Source organism: Hypomesus nipponensis, chromosome 4 (assembly GCF_054491055.1).
Source record: "Hypomesus nipponensis isolate SF chromosome 4, ASM5449105v1, whole genome shotgun sequence".
In the NCBI taxonomy this organism is placed as follows: Eukaryota; Metazoa; Chordata; class Actinopteri; order Osmeriformes; family Osmeridae; genus Hypomesus; species Hypomesus nipponensis.
Window position 1 is genome coordinate 12,011,238 of NC_140364.1, and position 18,047 is coordinate 12,029,284.

Here is an 18,047-nt window from a genome sequence, read left to right on the forward strand (position 1 = left end):
TTTCTGAGAGATTCTTAATTACCATGCTAAGCACTGGGCTATGGTAGAACAGGGATGTAGAGCTAATGATGTGCATCGAGGTTAACGTTAAAGCATCCACAAATGTATCTTTGCACCCCCCACTCCCCCCCACCACCCCCACCACACACTTTTTTTTCTTCATGTATGCACACAGAGTGTGCAGGCAACACGCATTCTTGCTGATCAAGGGCCGTAATTTGCACCCCCCAAAATTATGTAAGAAACAAAACCAACATAACTAATACCTGTTAGTTGTCTAGATTTAGCTATCTATCCATTCGGGAGCAACTGATAGCAAGCCCTTCCCATTAACTGGTGTTGATTGTTGAGAACGGCCTCAGGTCATTTAGAAGAAAGAAGTAACACGCGTGCAAGGAGCAGCGAAACACACACATTAGGATTTTCCCCATCAATGCTATCCTTCATTGTTAGTTGGAGGCTTTTGTCATTATGTCTTGCATCGTGGAATTATCAGGTTTAAAAAACGTTGACACTGTATAAGCGCGCCCTCTAGCCGTATCTTTGGGAACAGTCGCTAAACGTTGCAAGGAAGATAATTAGCTTGACACTACTTACTTCTGTCTTTCGTCTAAAAAACATTGAAATAAGGCCAAATCACAATGTGATGTTTTAAAGATTCACGTGGTACATCGTGTTTGTATTGAGGTGAACAGACATTTTTAAATTAACACTTGAAGGTGATTCTTTGCAACAAAAAAAAATGTTTTTGTTTGTTTGAGTTGACATTGTCGCCGCAGATAAAAAGGATGATGCGATCTCAAGTGGTAGGCTACAGTCGAAATCTTGGTTTGAGAATCTAACATTTAAAGATTGAGACCGTTTGTTCTTTTCTTCTGAAAAAACAAAAAGCGTATGTTATGGTAATGACGAAGTCACGACAGTTTTAAAAGCTTTGAGGCGCTTGCTAATGTCATAACATTCGGTGTATCTGGATGAAATCGACAATCAAAACAAATCGGCCACGCGTGCTTTACCCGCAGAAATGACGTCACTATATCCCTCCCCTTCCCCTATCTACCGGAGTCAACTGTTATACGAATTCAGGAAGAAGACGAAGAAAAACATTTCTAAGGAATAAGTGTAACATTCCTTAATCGGACGACACTGATGACATTGTCTCGGGTTTTGGTTGAGTCGGGTTGGAAGGTTAGTGCCATTGGACTTGCGCTGGAGCATAGGGGAGAGGCGGAAGTGAAGTCACTTGACAGACCGTCCATGTTATTATTGTTATTTTGGTAGCTCTGGGATGAGACGGACTGGAGAGCCGTCGGGCTCCGCGACAACCACTCCTCCAGGCCGACCCGGAATATCCTCCCTTCTGACCCGAAGACAGGAGCGTCGCTGCCGGCAGGGGAGAGCGCCCAGCTCAGCCTCCGCTCCCACCGCCCAGGCGATAAAAACAATACGGCATTCGTCAAACACAGCGCCCGTCCTAGACTTGTGTGTGTGCGGTAACACACTCAGCTACGTGCCGCCGCAGACATGAACGGCATCACCAAGGGCAGGTTCGAGGTACGAGGTCTGCGTGAATGGCAGAGCTCTGTTAATTTCATTGACATGAATCGGGTCCGTAGGGCGAGACTGTGTGAGTCTGTGTGTGTGTATAACTGTGTGTGTTCGACCGTACACTGTTCTAATTTTACATGCTGAAGGGAGCCGAGGCTTTTGTTGGCCAAGGGTAATCCGAAATCCTGTTATTGTCCAGTCGCACCAGCTGACAGCGACAACATGGGGCTGTGTTCTGCTGGACAGAAGCGCTGAGGCTCGGGCTGCGTTTGGAGCTTGAGGCGTCAGGGCTGGGAATAGGCAGGGAGGCCGACACGGGTCATCTGGACACACGAGCCCTCAGTAACCTGGTGTTGATCCATAGCTTATTAGCATCGATAGGCTTCTGGGGCTGGCTCTGGATAGGCTTTCTACGGTTTACACCTGTCATGCCTTCCCAGCTCTTCCTTTTAAAGTTGACCTAACAATAAACAGGCTGTGCCCTGTTGACATTGTATCTGCCTGTCAACCAATTTGGCTGTGAAACCGCAACCCAGCTCTTCTCCTCGTTCAAATAGTGTAGCTCGCCAGGTTCTCTCTCTCTCTCTCTCTCTCTCTCTCTCTCTCTCTCTCTCTCTCTCTCTCTCTCTCTCAGTATTTGCCACAAATACTTTTTTTCCAGGTGGACAGGTACTGAAACATGTATAACAGGGCTGTGTGTGTGTAGTGTCAGTGAGCAGAGAATTGTTGGGTGGACATAGTAGTATGCATTGCCAACTCGATGGATTTCCCAATAGAGCTCTGTAAGCCTCTTAGAAACGGGATGAAAAGCGGCGGTTGGTGGGAAACCGCTTGTTTATAATGTGGGAGAAGTGGAGGAATGGGGGAGAGAAAAACGATAGATCAGGAGCTGTTTACAGAAACAGAGGAGGATAGTTCCTTGGAAGAGCTTTTTTGCTGGAGTCGTATTCTCAGCTCTCGTTGGTTGTTCCCAGCTCGTGGATGTAGACCCAGAGCTGTGGAGGCCACAGGAGCCAGATCATGTGGAGGAGAAACATCCTTATCCTCAGTCCTCATCCTCTGATGCTACCTCACCCTCGCAGGGCATGCCATGCACCATGTCTCCAGCATACACATCCTGGGACATTATCCCCTCCCTCATCCCTGCATTCTCCCCATTCACTCATGTCTAAACCATTTGGAGGGATGCTTTGTTTATTGCCACAGGGTGTCCTGGTGCTAAAAGGCTTGAACACAGTTGCAGATAACCCAATTGGAATCCTGGAAGCCTATTGCCCTATGTCCACCATTTTGGCTCTGTGTGTTGGCACTGACTGAGGTGAAGGACATGTTGGCTCCAGTCCTAGTCTCTCACTCTCTCTGTCTGTCTCTCTCTCTCTCTCTCTCTCTCTCTCTCTCTCTCTCTCTCTCTCTCTCTTTCTCTCTATGTCTCTCTCTGTCTGTCTCTCTTTCTCTCTCTCTCTCTCTCTCTCTCTCTCTCTCTGTCTCTCTCTCTCTCTCTCTCTCTCTCTCTCTCTCTCTCTCTCTCTCTCTCTCTCTCTCTCTCTCTCTCTCTCTCTCTCTCTCTCTCTCTCTCACACACACACACATATTATCTGTCTTTATGAACTTGTTCTGTTGCTAGGGGGTGGTGTATGTCACTGACATAACTGTAACTCAAACATTCCAAAATCAACCTTTGGTCTCTCAGTGGGTATTCACACCATGCTTGTGTTTGTGTGTGTGTGTAAGTGTGAGTGTAGCAGCAGGGATTCCTCTCATGAGAGACTTGAGAAGCAGAGGGGAAGAGAGACAGAGATAGACACAGAGACAAAGGCCTGCTTCCTCTGTCTGTATGTGTGTGTGCGTGTGTTATGTCAGAAGCATAGCATAGTGCTGAGTGTGTGGGTGTGCTGAAATTGAGCTCTACAGATGAATAGAATCTACCTGATCTGGAATGTTCTGCCTCAACTCCTCATAGCTCTTGTAGATAACAAGGAATGGCCTGAGTTTAATCACCTGTGTGTGTGTGTGTGCTCGCATTTACATAAAATGGCATCAGTTCGGTAGACAGCCAAACAACCTTCCAGTAGTCCTAATTTAGATAATTAGGCTTAGCCTGCAAGCATGGCTGTTATAGCTAATCAGACTAACCTGTGTCACCGTTGCCAGAAGGCTAACTGTGGCAGGGCAAACACGAAAATCTTAGCTTAACATAGCAGCTATAGCAGTTACCAGTAGTATTTATTTGTGTTAGGGTGCAATGAGGGTGCTGTACTCTTTTGGTGTGATTAATCTTACTTATAGTAGAAGTGTGTGTGTGTGTGTGTTCAAGCAACACAAGTTCTGAAAGTGCTTTTATTTGCAGGTGTTCTCAAACAGTGATGAAGCCCCCATTAACAAGAAGCTTCCTAAAGAGCTTCTCCTGAGGTAAGTGAAATGGCCACTGACAACACAGACAAACACACACTTGGAAAACCAAGAACTTCCAGTCATGGTTACTGATTAAATACGGGCATAGCTGGCCTTCAAGAACCAGCTGGTTAACCTTCTAGGCGTGTGCACGGCTGTGTGTGTGTTTCTATGACTGTTTTGGTGTGCCACTTCTTAGGATTGGTGTTCTGATAACTGCTGTGTGTGACCTCCGCACCAACACTTTGTCCGCTAACAGGGTCCAGTCTCTCCTGTTGAGATCACACACACTCGAGCACAAATCACAAAGGCGTCTGTGTCAATGTGCGAGCGTTGCATAGCATGTGAATCTTGGTACTGAATGTGAGCGTTCTGTATTCATACTGTTTGGTGTGTGTGTGTGTGTGCGCGCGTGTGTGTGTCTGTGCTATAAATAGCCTGTCTTTGCTGGTGGGGAATTCCGCAGTGCTGAGTTCTCCTGCTGCTCCAGCTGTGGAGTGTTAAGAGGGTCACCAGTGTACCCTGTTACACCAGTACACACTCTCACACTAGCACATTGTCTCACTGCACACTGTCTCACTGCACACTGTCTCACTGCACACTCTCACACTAGCACACTGTCTCACTGCACACTGTCTCACTCCACACTGTCTCACTGCACACTGTCTCACTGCACACTCTTACACTAGCACACTGTCTCACTGCACACTGTCTCACTGCACACTGTCTCACTGCACACTCTCACACTAGCACACTGTCTCACTGCACACTGTCTCACTCCACACTGTCTCACTGCACACTGTCTCACTGCACACTCTTACACTAATCAAATCAAATCAAATCAAATTTATTTGTATAGCCCTTTTTACACGCAAGCATGTCACAGAGGGCTTCACATACGCCCATAGAACTGCCCCTCAACCAACCTAAACCCTCAAGGACACTGTCTCACTGCACACTGTCTCACTGCACACTGTCTCACTGCACACTGTCTCACTGCACACTGTCTCACTGCACACTCTCACACTAGCACACTGTCTCACTGCACACTGTCTCACTCCACACTGTCTCACTCCACACTGTCTCACTCCACACTGTCTCACTGCACACTCTCACACTAGCACACTGTCTCACTGCACACTGTCTCACTCCACACTGTCTCACTGCACACTGTCTCACTGCACACTGTCTCACTGCACACTGTCTCACTGCACACTGTCTCACTGTACACTGTCTCACTGCACACTGTCTCACTCCACACTGCCACACCTTAGTGTGCTAGAACACTGGCTTTTGCAACACACATAAGCATAGCTTCACACCTAGCATGAAAGACAGCTTTGATACCGTAATACAGTCTTTTCTTGAAAAGGTTTTTCCATGTACACAAGTGTACCCCACAACACCCAGTAATCCTGCCAGGACCAGCACTTGGAATGACAACACAAGGCGAGGACGTGGAGTGGACAAACTGTGTGTGTGTGTGTGACTCTGTGTGCTCAGATCCAGCCTGAGCTGTGAGCCCACGTTGCTTGGGGTCGTTTTCGGTGACGTCTGATCGGAGCCCAGAAGTGCCGACTCAGCACCGACCCCAACCCCCCCCCCCCCCATCCCCAAACGGGTGTTGCTATAGCAACCAGCAGCAGGCGGTGGGAGAGGCTTGTTGTTATCTGTCAATGCTGGAGAGAAGAGGGGGGGGGGATTTCATATTTCAAAAAGTAAAAACACCAGTCGTAGAATCTGCTCGCTTCATTGAGGGACTTGCAGTTTGGTTTCTGTCAACAACTTTGTAAGTAAGATTGATTGACTGGTCGGCCATATTGTCTTTCCCAGATTGATTGCCTAGTGATAGTCTTGGGATCCACTGTCAGTTGCCTGTCCATTCAATCACAGAGAGTGAGATTAAACCAGACAACCAATCAATGGCAACCATCATGCTCAGTCATCAGAGAGACAATCAATCAAATCCTATCTGATTGGTCAGCTGGTTCGTCAGCTGCTGATCAATGGAAGGACTGAAGTGGACTGTGTGACGTGTTTTGTTTTTTATTTTTTTTGCTGTTCCTTCTATTTGGAATTATGTTCTGTACATCCGACAGACATGCCCCTACATGCCCTTGTCTATCTCTCAGACACACACACACACCCTTTGTCTCTTTGTCCATATAGGGGAACAATGGTCAGCTCTGGTTTCCTGGGGTTAAAGGGACATTTCAGTTCAGACCCCCGACTTTGGCATGAGGCCACTTTATCCTAAAACAAAGCATTATAGTAGAGAATGAGATGTTAGATACATCACGGTCCCTTACACAATCAATGTGGACCACTATGACACAGAGCGAAAAAGAATGAAAGGGAGTGTGTGTGTGTGAGAGAGAGTATGTGTGTGACCCTGGCCTGTCTGAGAGCCATAGATTACTCAGTGGTAGATTAATAGATTGCGCTGACCCAGTGGCTTGCACATGACACCTCTCATGTCATGTGGAAATCTGTCTGTCTGTGTGTTTGTCTGTCTGTCTGTGTGTGTGTCTGTCTGTGTGTCTGTCTGTGTGCTTGTCTGTGTGTCTGTCTGTGTGTGTGTGTGTATGTGGCCTGCTACAGCTCATTTTCCATGTGGTGTGGATGTGTCCATTTGTTGGACTCAAACTGAGGTCAACAATAGAACTGTCAGAGGACAGATTGAAGAAAGGACAAAGAGAAAAACGATGCCCCCTAAACTAAAGAAGGAACAACTTTGTCCTCTCTCTCTGTCTCTGTCTCTGTCTCTGTCTCTGTCTCTCTCTCTCTCTCTCTCTCTCTCTCTCTCTCTCTCTCTCTCTCTCTCTCTCTGTGTCTCTGTAGAATATTCTCCTACCTAGATGTGGTCACGCTGTGCAGGTGTGCCCAGGTGTCAAAGGTAAGCCCCTCCCACTATTCAACACCTGGCGAATGGCGTAAAAGCCTTACAACTATTACCCATCATTTGTCCAGAAGCTACAAATAATAATCTATATCCATATCTTCTTCACCACTCTTGTTCCACATCCATCCTCTCTCTGTCTCTCTCTGTCTTTCTCTCTTTCCTTTCTCTATGTCTCTCTCCCCCCTCTCTGTTCCAGGCATGGAATGTTCTAGCCCTAGATGGCAGTAACTGGCAAAAGATTGACCTGTTTAACTTCCAGACAGACATAGAGGTGAGAGGTTATGGAGACGGTTGTGTGTGTGTGTGTGTGTGTCTGTGTGGGCCTCAGTTTGTGTGTGTGTTTGCCTGCTACTGTTTGTGTGTTGAGTAGCATTATCAAGCTCATTGCCCAGGGCTTATTACTGCATGTCTGTGACGTCATCACTGAGCCTCTGTCCTCGGACTAGCCTGGGTCACACTAGTCTCTCCCTCCCTCCTTCTCTCTCTCTCTCTCTCTCTCTCTCTCTCTCTCTCTCTCTCTCTCTCTCTCTCCCTTTCTTCTATTGTTCTCTTTCCCTCTCTCCCCCTCTCTTCACTCCCCCGTTGTCTCTCTTTCTTACTTCATCTGGTTCCCCCCCCTCTCTTTTCTTTCACCTACCGCTTGACGCTTTTAACCTGTCGTTGCTCCGCCCCCTCCTGTGGTCTCCTGTCCTCCTCTCTCTCTCCCCAGGGGAGGGTGGTAGAGCACATCTCTAAGCGATGCGGAGGGTTCCTCAGACAGCTGAGCTTGAGGGGCTGTCTGAGTGTGGGAGACGCCTCCATGAAGTAAGTCGTTTCTTAACACACACACACACACATGGACACACACACACACACATGGACACACACACACACATGGACACAGTCTCTCGGTCACACACGTTCACACACGCAAACAGACACCCCTGTTGGTTGCGTTGAATGACTGCGGCTCCTCCCTCCCTTCAGGACGTTTTCTCAGAACTGCAGGAACATCGAGGTGTTGAATCTGAACGGCTGCACCAAGATCACAGACAGCACCTGCCTCAGCCTCAGCAAGTTCTGCTCCAAACTCAGACAACTGGACCTCACCTCCTGTGTCTCTGTTAGCAACCACTCCCTTAAGGCCCTCAGGTAGGACACACCCGTCCTAATGACTAGAGAAAGACGGGACAAAATCAGACAGATCGTTCTGTGGGTTCTCCCTATGAGAATAGCCCAGACGTCAGCCCTAGCCGTCAGCACATTCCTTTCGTCGTCCTTTTCGTAATCTAACAATGGTTTGATTAACATTTCTCCATGTGAAAGATTGACAGTTCAGGTTGTGCCACTTACAGGAGGAAATGATCTAAGATGAACCTTATGATGTCATAAGTGGCGTGTTTTGACTAGCGGAAAATCTCGTGGCACAGCTTGTGCCGTTCCTGTTAGTGAAATGAATCGAATTCTAAACCTTCCCAGAGTTCCAATTCCAATTGGGATTCCGCACACTGGAGCCATTGCACCACGAATAAAAAGTGTCAGCGATTGAGAGTACGACTGATCCAATAACTCTGAATTGACCCCTGACCTCGTGTCAGCAGCGACGGCTGCAGGATGCTAGAGACGCTGAACCTGTCGTGGTGTGACCAGATCACACGTGATGGCATCGAGGCCCTGTCCAGAGGATGCACAGGCCTACGAGCACTGTTTCTCCGAGGCTGCACACAGGTACCCAAACACACACACACACACATACACACGCTCACCCAGCATAAAGGAATGCTGCCCTCTCCTGGTCGCCGGGTGAGATAAGAACCTTAACAGGCTGTTGTTGTTGTTGTTGTGTTTGATTCAGCTGGAGGATGGAGCACTTAAACACCTGCAGAAACATTGCCCTGAACTCACCACTATCAACATGCAGTCCTGCACAGTAAGAGAAAGAGTCTTATGTGTGTTTGTGTGCGTGGGAGAGAAGGAACAAAAGAGGAGAGCGCGACAGAAAGATGGTGTGTGAGGTCCGGAAGTGTGCATGCCAGTGAATGGTAATGTGTGTGTGTGTGTGTGTGTGTTCTCTGCAGCAGATAACAGACGACGGCTTGGTGAGCCTGTGTCGAGGCTGTCACAAGCTGCAGATCATGTGTGTGTCTGGCTGCAGCAACATCACTGACGCCTCCCTCACTGCCATGGGGCTCAACTGCCCCAGACTCAAGTGAGCTCTGACGCCACACTCAGACCCTGCTGGCCCGTTACTGGAAGCCAGCTCTCATTAACTCTCTCTGTCTGTCTGTCTGTCTGTCTGTCTCTCTCTCTCTCTCTCTCTCTCTCTCTCTCTCTCTCTCTCTCTCTGTCTCTCGCTCTCTGTGTGTCTCTCTCTCTCTCTCTCTCTCTGTCTCTCTCTCTCTGTGTCTCTCTCTCTGTGTGTCTCTCGCTCTCTGTGTCTCTCTCTGTGTCTCTCTCTGTGTCTCTCTCTGTGTCTCTCTCTGTGTCTCTGTCTGTCTGTCTGTCTGTCTCTCTCTCTCTCTCTCTCTCTCTCTCTCTCTCTCTCTCTGTCTCTCTCTCTCTCTCTCTCTCTCTCTCTGTCTTTCGCTCTCTGTGTCTCTCTCTCTCTCTATCTCTCTCGCTCTCTGTCTGTCTCTCTCTGTCTGTCTGTCTGTCTGTCTGTCTGTCTGTCTGTCTGTCTCTCTCTCTCTCTCTCTCTCTCTCTCTCTCTGTCTGTCTGTCTGTCTCTCTCTCTCTCTCTCTCTCTCTCTCTCTCTCTCTCTCTCTCTTCTATACTGTGTGTCCCAGGATCCTGGAAGCTGCACGATGTTCCCATGTGACAGATGCAGGGTTTACTGTACTGGCCAGGGTGAGGAATCCCCCCCCCCCCACACACACACACACATCCACCGCACACACACTTACCAGTCCATCAAAATCTTTTTTCATATGGTCTTAAATGTGTTTTTAACTTTGCAGAATTGTCACGAGCTTGAAAAAATGGACTTAGAAGAATGTATTTTGGTAAGACTTCCGTGGTTGTTTTCCTGGTCTTGAATGTTAAGAGGATTTCACTGCGGGCGGGGTGACTCTTGTTAGTTCTGAGCCTGTAGATTGTAAAAACCAAGTTTGTCTTCTTCTCCCCCCAGGTGACTGATAACACCCTGGTCCAGCTTTCTATCCACTGCCCCCGGCTGCAAGCACTGGTACTACAAACTTGTGTGTGTGTGTGTGTGTGTGTGTTTCAGTGGCAAAATATATGATTCCTTCTCTTCCTCCCCAGTCCCTGTCCCATTGTGAGCTGATCACCGACGATGGCATCCGAGCGTTGAGCAGCAGTGCGTGTGGGCAAGAGCGCCTCACGGTGGTGGAGCTGGACAACTGCCCCCTGATCACCGACGTCACTCTAGAGCACCTGAAGAGCTGCCACCGCCTGGAACGCATCGAGCTGTACGACTGCCAACAGGTCACCCGGGCTGGCATCAAACGCATAAGGGTCAGTCCCTCCTGGCTTGGCTTATCTCAGTTATTTCACCGGCACCTCTCTTGAGTGTTGACATGCCGTCGGCTGTTGTGCCTTTTTTTTTTTAAGATGTCTTTTTTTTTTTTCGTTCTCGTAGTCCTCTGAAGTGTTAAAGCCGCTCTCTCCTCTTGCCCCCTGACAGGCCCACCTCCCCGAGATCAAGGTCCACGCCTACTTTGCTCCGGTGACGCCCCCTCCCTCCGTGCATGGGGGGGGCCAGCGCCTGTGTCGCTGCTGCATCATCCTCTGACAGTGGAGGGCCAGAGGGGGGCACCTCTGTCTGCAGGTTCTGCTGCTGTGAACCCGTCTAGGGTCCGGGGGAGGAGGAGGGGGGGGGGGGCCTGGACTCATCATTACTACCGACCCCACCGGTCAATACACAAGACTGATCGCCACTGATCGTTGATCCATAAGACCCCCTATCAGCACTGCAGAGGTCTCGCCTGGCTCGCCCTCTTACTCTCCTGTTCCCTCTCTCTCTCTCTCTCTCAAAACAATACTAGTGTATGCCCCGTATTCTCTATCATCAACCGCCCCCTCCTCCCCCCCGTCTAAACGTCCCAGTGCTAACCTCGGTGTAGGGGGATCGGGAGAGTGGGTAAAGGGGGGCAAGGGTCTTCCTTTCACTGGATGTAAGGGAAGCAGAGAGGAGGGCCTCTGAACAGTGGAACTATGTTGTCTTTAGATGGTGAGATGATTGGACAACACTGGAGTGGAGCGTCATCGGAACCAATCACACGCCACCTCAATGTGACACCATCTTGTGAGTCATTCTGCTTCGGTCAATGGACGTGCAACTTTGGGATAAGGTGAGGGTGTTTTGGTTTTGGGGAAATACAGTGCTTGTGAAGTACAGCAGGGAGGTTGCTTGGATAGGGCTCCAAGAAACAGTCCACTGCACCCTCTAATTCAGGAGTGGGATGGGGCAGCAGACAGGAACCACAAAAGAAGACACTTGACATTTTTTTTTTTGTGCTTCAGTTTGAGATTTTTATTCTGTTTGTACAGAAAATGTTTTGCAATGGCAAAAAACAAAAAAATATATATAACCTTTCTCAGATAGGAGAAGGTCTTCAAGAAATTGTTATTTTCATTTTATCTCTTTTTCAGTGCTTATTGTAATTGTCCATGCTTGTCTATCAAGAGAGGAAGAGATGTATGTATCTTTCCTGTTCGAGATGATATTAAAATATATATATATTGATGTTTGACATGAATGGACCCTGTCAGTCAGGACCTTGGCTTTTAATGACATCAGGTTGGATTTGTGTGCTACATCACTGGATTGTGTGTACTCAGGGCCTCCTGTGCACTGTGGCTGTGTTGATACACAGGCCTTGTTCCAAACCTATTACTATACCTAAATACTGAGCCACTCATATCTACTTGCTGGAATGAGGTCAATTCTGAACCTTGAACTCTGAACCCCCATACCAAACACATTTATTTAGAACTTAGAAGATTGGAGATCTTATATATATATATATATATATATATATATATATATATATATATATATATATATATGCCCAAGTGCAAAGAGAAACTGTTATTTTTTGGATTCAGGGGAACCAGAATTAGACAGGATTTCTACTCTTCCTTGAAAAGTTGAGTCAAGCACCCGAGGGGAGTGTTTTAGCCATACAGTGCAGTGTGTCTTATATACCATGTTGCTGCCACCACCTATCCAGTGGTTTCAGGTGTTCAGGAGAAACTGGCTTGTACAGAGCTAATGCTGTGTTAGAGACGGACAGTGTTGAGCCTAGCAAGTAGAGGTGTATCGTTTATGTGACGCGTTGACTGGACCGACTGTATGGTAACGAGACTAATGCCCTCTCTTGACAGCTGTTTAACAGGACTTTTATGTTGAAGAAATCCATACAAAATAAATGAATAAAAGTAACATAGTAAATGTGGTCCAACTGTGTCACTAATGTGTTGAAATAAAAAATATTGAATACTGCCTCCTGAAATAATTTGCTGTTTTCGATTTTGACTAGTTTTGTCGCCAGATGTCAGTGGAGAACTTCGTAGATTTTCATTCAAACTCACATATCGACAAATATCTATTAGGCAGTAGGCTATTTGATTGGCATAATCATAGCAGTGCATATTCCGTAATCCGTATACAGTACTATTACTAGTGACACAAAATATTAGTAATCTATCTGTAAAATAAATGTCACTGTGTCCGGTGTGTCCTGTGACTACCATTCATTTTACTACAGGCATTATCCTGGCTAGCTGTGCGGTGCCGAAGGACCGCGCTGGCCTTCGGTTGCTCGTCTGCGCTACCTACTATCTGCAGTTACCGGCGGCGCGCTGGTTTTCAGCGGGGAAGGACTTCCGACAGCTGTCTCATAAACGATTACTCTCGGATAAAGAGTATCCAGGAACCGCGGGAGCGCAGAAAAACATTGTCCTCAAAGTTGGTTGCAACTTTATTTCGACGGGTCTACGGATACTTTTAACCCATGGAATACAAAAACAAAGTAGCTTAAATCTTAGGGTCAGGCCTGTGATCAACTAGCTAACTAATATTAGCAGCTAGCTAACCCCGCTAGTGCTAGCCAGGGTTCGCGGCTTCGCTAGCTAGCTTGGCAGCTAACGTTAGCTGGATAGCTCTGTTTTGATGCGGGTCGATTTAACGGACCTTGTCCATTGTGCCGTATTTTCAGTCACCGTTTCGTAACTTTCAGAAAGTTAATCCACGTTTAGCAAAATCTCCAGAACGCCTACCCGGGCAAATTCTAAAATACCTATCTGGAGAGAAAAAAAATCAAAGTTAAGCAGTTGAAGAGTGTAAATGGTGCTGGCGTGCACTACTCCTGTTTGACAAGTGGGTTGTTTGTTGATAACCTGTCCGACTAGTAAACCAGTTGTCGTCCTTCAGACTCTGTTAGTGTTCATAAGGAAAGCTCGTGGACAGCGGCTAACCTTTTTCAAACTAAACACCGACCAGTGTCTCGTCTGCGGCTGGCCACAAAAGCTGGCCACTCGGCGCTGCGTGCCCAATGGAGGAACATGACAACATGGACTATTTTTACCAGCAGGTTCTGCAGAAGGATGTTACTAGAAGGCTGCAGGTCGGCCAGGACCTTATTGACTATCTGAACGACCCGCAACGTTCACCTGACGTGGAACAAGATAAGCCACGACTGGATAAAACCATTGATGAACTAACGGGATGGGTAAACGCAAGCAATTACAAGGTGAGAATTTGAGTTAGCAGAACGCTAGGCTTGGGGTTGAATTGCGTATGCATTGCAGTGGCATCAATCTATGAGTTTCATGAAGTTACCTAGTAATCACGTTTGCATATGAATACATTTGTAAAACAGAAGGGTGAACGAGTGATTGTTTTGGCAAAATGTTGTCTAGTAGTTGTGTTGTGTACCACGCTTCAGAGTCGGGTACGGCTAACGTTATCCCCATGCAGCAGAACTCGTATTAACGAGCTGTCATCGTCTGGGCTCACGGGGGGACTGTCTAGCCGTAAGATTCTGACTCGCTGTCGCATAATCTGGTCAATAGCACTGACTAATCGGTTCCTTTTGCAAACCCCACTAATCTTATTTACTGTGCCAATTATTTCACGGTCTTTGAAGAGAAATTCCACACAATTCAATGCTTATGCTTTTGTAACCATTTACTCTCTAGACAAGCCACGGTTGTTTTGTTGAGCTTAGATTTGCACACGCTCGCTATTGGCATATGAAATTGGCATAACTATAAAATTATCTTTTACAATTCAAATCCTTGTAAACTAAATGTAATTTGGTGGGATTTTACTTTCCTTTCTTCAGAAGGCTCACTTTAACAGACTGCTCTAGAAGGGACCCATTGTCAGGGCGCTCGAGAGGAAAGGATGGGGGAGGGGTCATGGCGTTTATTGTTTGAACCTGGCCCCAGTGTACGCGGATCTGATCAAAACACGCTGTAGCAGCAACCTTGTTCCTTTTGTCAATTTCTTTAGCAAATCCAGATTTTAATTTTAATTTTTTTTTTACTTCAAAGTAAGGACTAATTAACAACGTGAGACAACCAGAGTTTAATGTAAACAAGTATTGCATACAAAATCTGATTACATTAAGTTACTGTATGACTGGAGCCTAATATATGAAACCTTATACTGTTTGATGGATGTTGTGTCTTCTTGAACTGCAAAATGAAGAAGCCATTTATTGAACTGAAACGGATACGTAACTTGGCCCAAGCGCAGGGCTTACATCATCACAATAAAACTCAGCGATGATGTAATTGGATCAGATCATGAGCTTGGATGAGAATCAAACTCTCCACCTATAGTGACACAATCCATCTCCACACTGGACTAAATTAGTTCTTCACACACCTCATTCCACATATTAGACACTCCCCATCCCATAAGCCTAACTAAAACATGAATGATGCCAAAAGGACCTCAGACCAGAGTCTGGTAGCAACATCAATCTGACCTCGGCCTGCTTGGGCTTTCAGGATTGGTCCAGGGATTGCAGGGGGGCGGGGCTGGCGATGAAGCCGCAGAGTCAGCACAGACTTGGTCACATACAGAGAGGTAGGAATGGAGAGGGTGGGAGGATGTCAGAGAGAGGAAGGAAGGAGGGAGGGGGTGGGATAGGATGGATGCAGAGTAATAAAAGTGGAGGAAAATGAAGGAGGTTGACGGGAAGAGAAAGATGGAGTCTCAAGAGGAGGAGTGAAGAACCAGTCAGACTCATCTGACTCATGACTGCTTCTGTCTAGAGGAGAATAGTAACCGGCTGTTCCTCTTTTATTTCTGCTCTCTCCAGCACTTTGTCTTCCTCTCTCGCCCCTACAGCCACTTACTCTCTCAACTGTCTGTCCTTTTTTCAGTTTATTTATTTATTTTAGTTTTTAGTTTCTCAAGGTTGTTTTTCTCACTGCAGCTGCAGACTCGCATGAAGCTTACCCAAACTACAGAAGGACTGCTGCACATGCAGGATACACACACACACACGCACACCACAGCAGCAGACATTAATATTGCAGGCTGCCTTATCTGTGCTCTCGGAGTGCTTTAGAGCTGCAAGCCTTATTGCCAGACCCTGCTTGAACATCAAGCCAGGCGATCCAACCAGCTGTCCCTTTTGGAACTAAGTCTTTCGGTCGCTCGAAGACAGCAGAACCCTGTTGTGTTATCCTGAGGAGATCCATGTGACACGGCCGTCAGCTAGCCAGCCATAGCCCAGGTCCTCACGGCAGCAACACGCATGAACACATGCAGATCAACAAAGCCTGCTTTTCCTCCCGTCATCCCTGTGTGGGAGTAGGTGAGTGGCCACAGTCTCGGTGAGACGTCTGGTTCCCCCCCACCACCGCCGCTCCTGTGCTCGTTATTCAGCCCTGCTGGTGAGGGCCTGCGCTCTGTTCAGGTCGCTAGCCTGCCCCCCCCCCCCCTCCCATCCCCATCCTCAGGTAAACAGTCTCAGCTCCTTCCCCCTGCCCCCCTCAGAGCCCGGCCCTCCAACGACGATGCCATATGGACGAGGGCTCTGGGCTTGACGGGGAGGGGTGCTGGGAGGGGGGGGGGGGGGGGGTGGAGAGCCCTTGGCTGTTTTCTCCTCTCGTTAGCCACGCACTCACTTTCTCTCTCGTTCTACCAACCCCACCCTCCCCCACTCGTTATTCTCTCTCCTCTTTTTTTTTTTTTTTCCTCTTTCGGCCCTCACCTGGTTCCCCCCCGTTTCTGACTAAAATAGGGCATAGCTGCAGGCGGGACTCTCCCCTCCGTGGACAGGAGAGGAATATGTTTTAACGGATTTTCGGAGGAATGTTCCGCTTCCATCGAGCGCTGCCAACACAAGCATTCCGGGAGTGCGGCCCCATTCGGGATCTGATTCTAATCACAGGCTCGCTGGAAAAACTGCTGTTTGAGTCCCAGACACAGCCCCCCCCCCCCCCCCCCCCCCCCGTCTACACAGTTCACCAAGTAGACCCATAGCATAGGAGCACCACCCTCTGGCAGCACGGTCTAACCTTCTTAGTGGACTGGGCTCTGATATTCCTCCATACGTGAAGGACACTTCTGCTGTCTGTGGTTGTCCTGTGTTGAAACCCCCTCTTTGGGGCGATCCCTAACGTGTTTTTTGGTCTGGGCCTGCAGGTGGTGCTGCTGGGTATCGACATCACCGAGGCGTTTGTGGACCGCTTGGGAGAGCGGTTCAAGGGATACCTGGGCACAGGTGAGGAAGCTCCCCCTCTTCCATGTGTGTGTGTGTGTGTGTCTGTCTGTCTGTCTTTTTCCACCCCCTGTGTTGTTAAGGGTTGTTTTGTGATCTCAGTGTTTGCCTCTGTGTGTCTGTGGAGTTGAGGTCATTCTGAGTCTCCTCCCTCAGCCCAACACTCACTTTCTGTCGAACCTCAAAAACACACCGCCAGGCAGCTGCATCCTGATCTGACCCAACACTCTCTGCCTCCCCCGCCTCTCTTTGTCGCCCCCCCCCCTCTCTCTGCCTCCTAACTCTCTCTGTCTCCCCCTCTCTCTCTGCCTCCTAACTCTCTCTGCCTCCCCCTCTCTGTCTCCTAACACTCTCTGCCTCCCCCGCCTCTCTCTGTCTCCCCCTCTCCTAACTCTCTCTCTCTCTTTTCTGTCTTTCTCTTGTCTGTCTCTCTCTTGCTTGTTCTCTAAATTTAGGTAGGAAATGTGTATGACTTACTGGAGTTCACCTAAATAACCCTGTTCCTCACAAACACCACACAGCTTCTGTTGCGTGTGTGTGTGTTTACGGGCCTGTTGTATAACACAGCCCTGTCGGCCTGCTGCAGGTGTCATCCAATGTGTCACCCAGGCTGGCCCTAGTCACACACACACACCCACACACATACACCCACACACATTTGCAGCCCTGCTGTTGAGCTCCAGGATGCTGTCAGAATCGGTCTGTGACCGGGCCTGAACCCTGGTGCACTGTCTCTGCTCTGTCCCTTTGTGGTCCTGTCAGTGGACTGGCCTTATGGGGAGGTTGTCTCCATCCTCCCAGCCCGGGGGAATCACAGCCTAGACATCTTCTAGCCCTGTCGCCCCTGTCAGACCCCTATCTTCTTCTCAAAGACAAAATGTGAGCACATTACACCCATGTTCAAACTCCTACGGGATTGGAGATCGTCACCCGTCAGTCAGTCAGTCTACAGTAGTGAGATACATGAGACAAAGAACGAATATGTAAAACCAAAGAATGACCAAGATGGAGGCTTAGAGGATTAAGCCCCTTGATATCTTAGAATAACACATGAACACACATCTCTGTGTGTGTGAGAGTGATTTCATTCTAACTACAGAGGATGATGTCTCTCGCCATAACAATGGCCTCTGTAAGCGTGTGTGAGGGTATTGTATCTGTTGCCAAGGAAACCAACTGTTGTGGTAACAACCCCCAACCCCCCCCCCCACACACACACACACACACACACATTCTTACCCAAGAACATCGGTGAGGCAGTGTCATGGTGATCTCATCCCACTCTTTAGGGTGTGTGTGTGTGTGTGTGTGTGTGTGTGTGTGTGTGTGTGTGTGTGTGTGTGTGTGTGTGTGTGAGAGAGTGCCTGTGGGTGTGTGTGTGTGAGTGCCTGTGGGTGTGTGTGTGTGTGTGTGTGTGAGAGTGCCTGTGGGTGTTTAAAAGAGGAAGTTTATTTCATACAGAGGGGAACTTCTGCCATCAGGGCTTTGTGGGTCCAGCCCTGCGAGTCTGATCTTCTGTTTC

General features: G+C 48.2%; 2 protein-coding genes across 18 annotated transcripts in view; both read left to right on the forward strand.

The window, feature by feature from the left end:
- The first annotated feature begins 769 nt into the window (after positions 1 to 769).
- On the forward strand, positions 770 to 12,285 carry fbxl2 (F-box and leucine-rich repeat protein 2). Of its 3 annotated transcripts, none has more exons than XM_084696663.1 (14): positions 770 to 1,554; positions 3,896 to 3,957; positions 6,781 to 6,835; positions 7,038 to 7,112; positions 7,551 to 7,645; positions 7,808 to 7,972; positions 8,419 to 8,548; positions 8,676 to 8,750; positions 8,902 to 9,029; positions 9,608 to 9,668; positions 9,779 to 9,823; positions 9,949 to 10,005; positions 10,083 to 10,295; positions 10,465 to 12,285. In XM_084696663.1, exons 1-14 carry the CDS (start codon positions 1,525 to 1,527, stop codon positions 10,570 to 10,572), a joined length of 1,299 nt encoding a protein of 432 aa, XP_084552789.1. In that variant the 5' UTR covers positions 770 to 1,524; the 3' UTR covers positions 10,573 to 12,285. The 3 variants fall into 3 exon arrangements, with proteins under 3 accessions (XP_084552789.1, XP_084552787.1, XP_084552788.1); XM_084696661.1 differs by having other exon boundaries at positions 776 to 1,554; positions 8,899 to 9,029; XM_084696662.1 differs by having other exon boundaries at positions 781 to 1,554; positions 8,422 to 8,548; positions 8,899 to 9,029.
- A 340-nt stretch (positions 12,286 to 12,625) lies between these two features.
- clasp2 (cytoplasmic linker associated protein 2) overlaps positions 12,626 to 18,047 on the forward strand; it is a 45,681-nt gene continuing 40,259 nt past the window's right edge. For all 15 annotated transcript variants that reach the window (XM_084696642.1, XM_084696647.1, XM_084696644.1 and 12 more), the window contains exons 1-2: positions 12,626 to 13,534; positions 16,450 to 16,528. In XM_084696642.1, the coding sequence (XP_084552768.1) occupies positions 13,337 to 13,534; positions 16,450 to 16,528 (277 nt within the window). In that variant the 5' untranslated portion in view covers positions 12,626 to 13,336. The remainder of the gene's footprint in view (positions 13,535 to 16,449; positions 16,529 to 18,047) is intronic.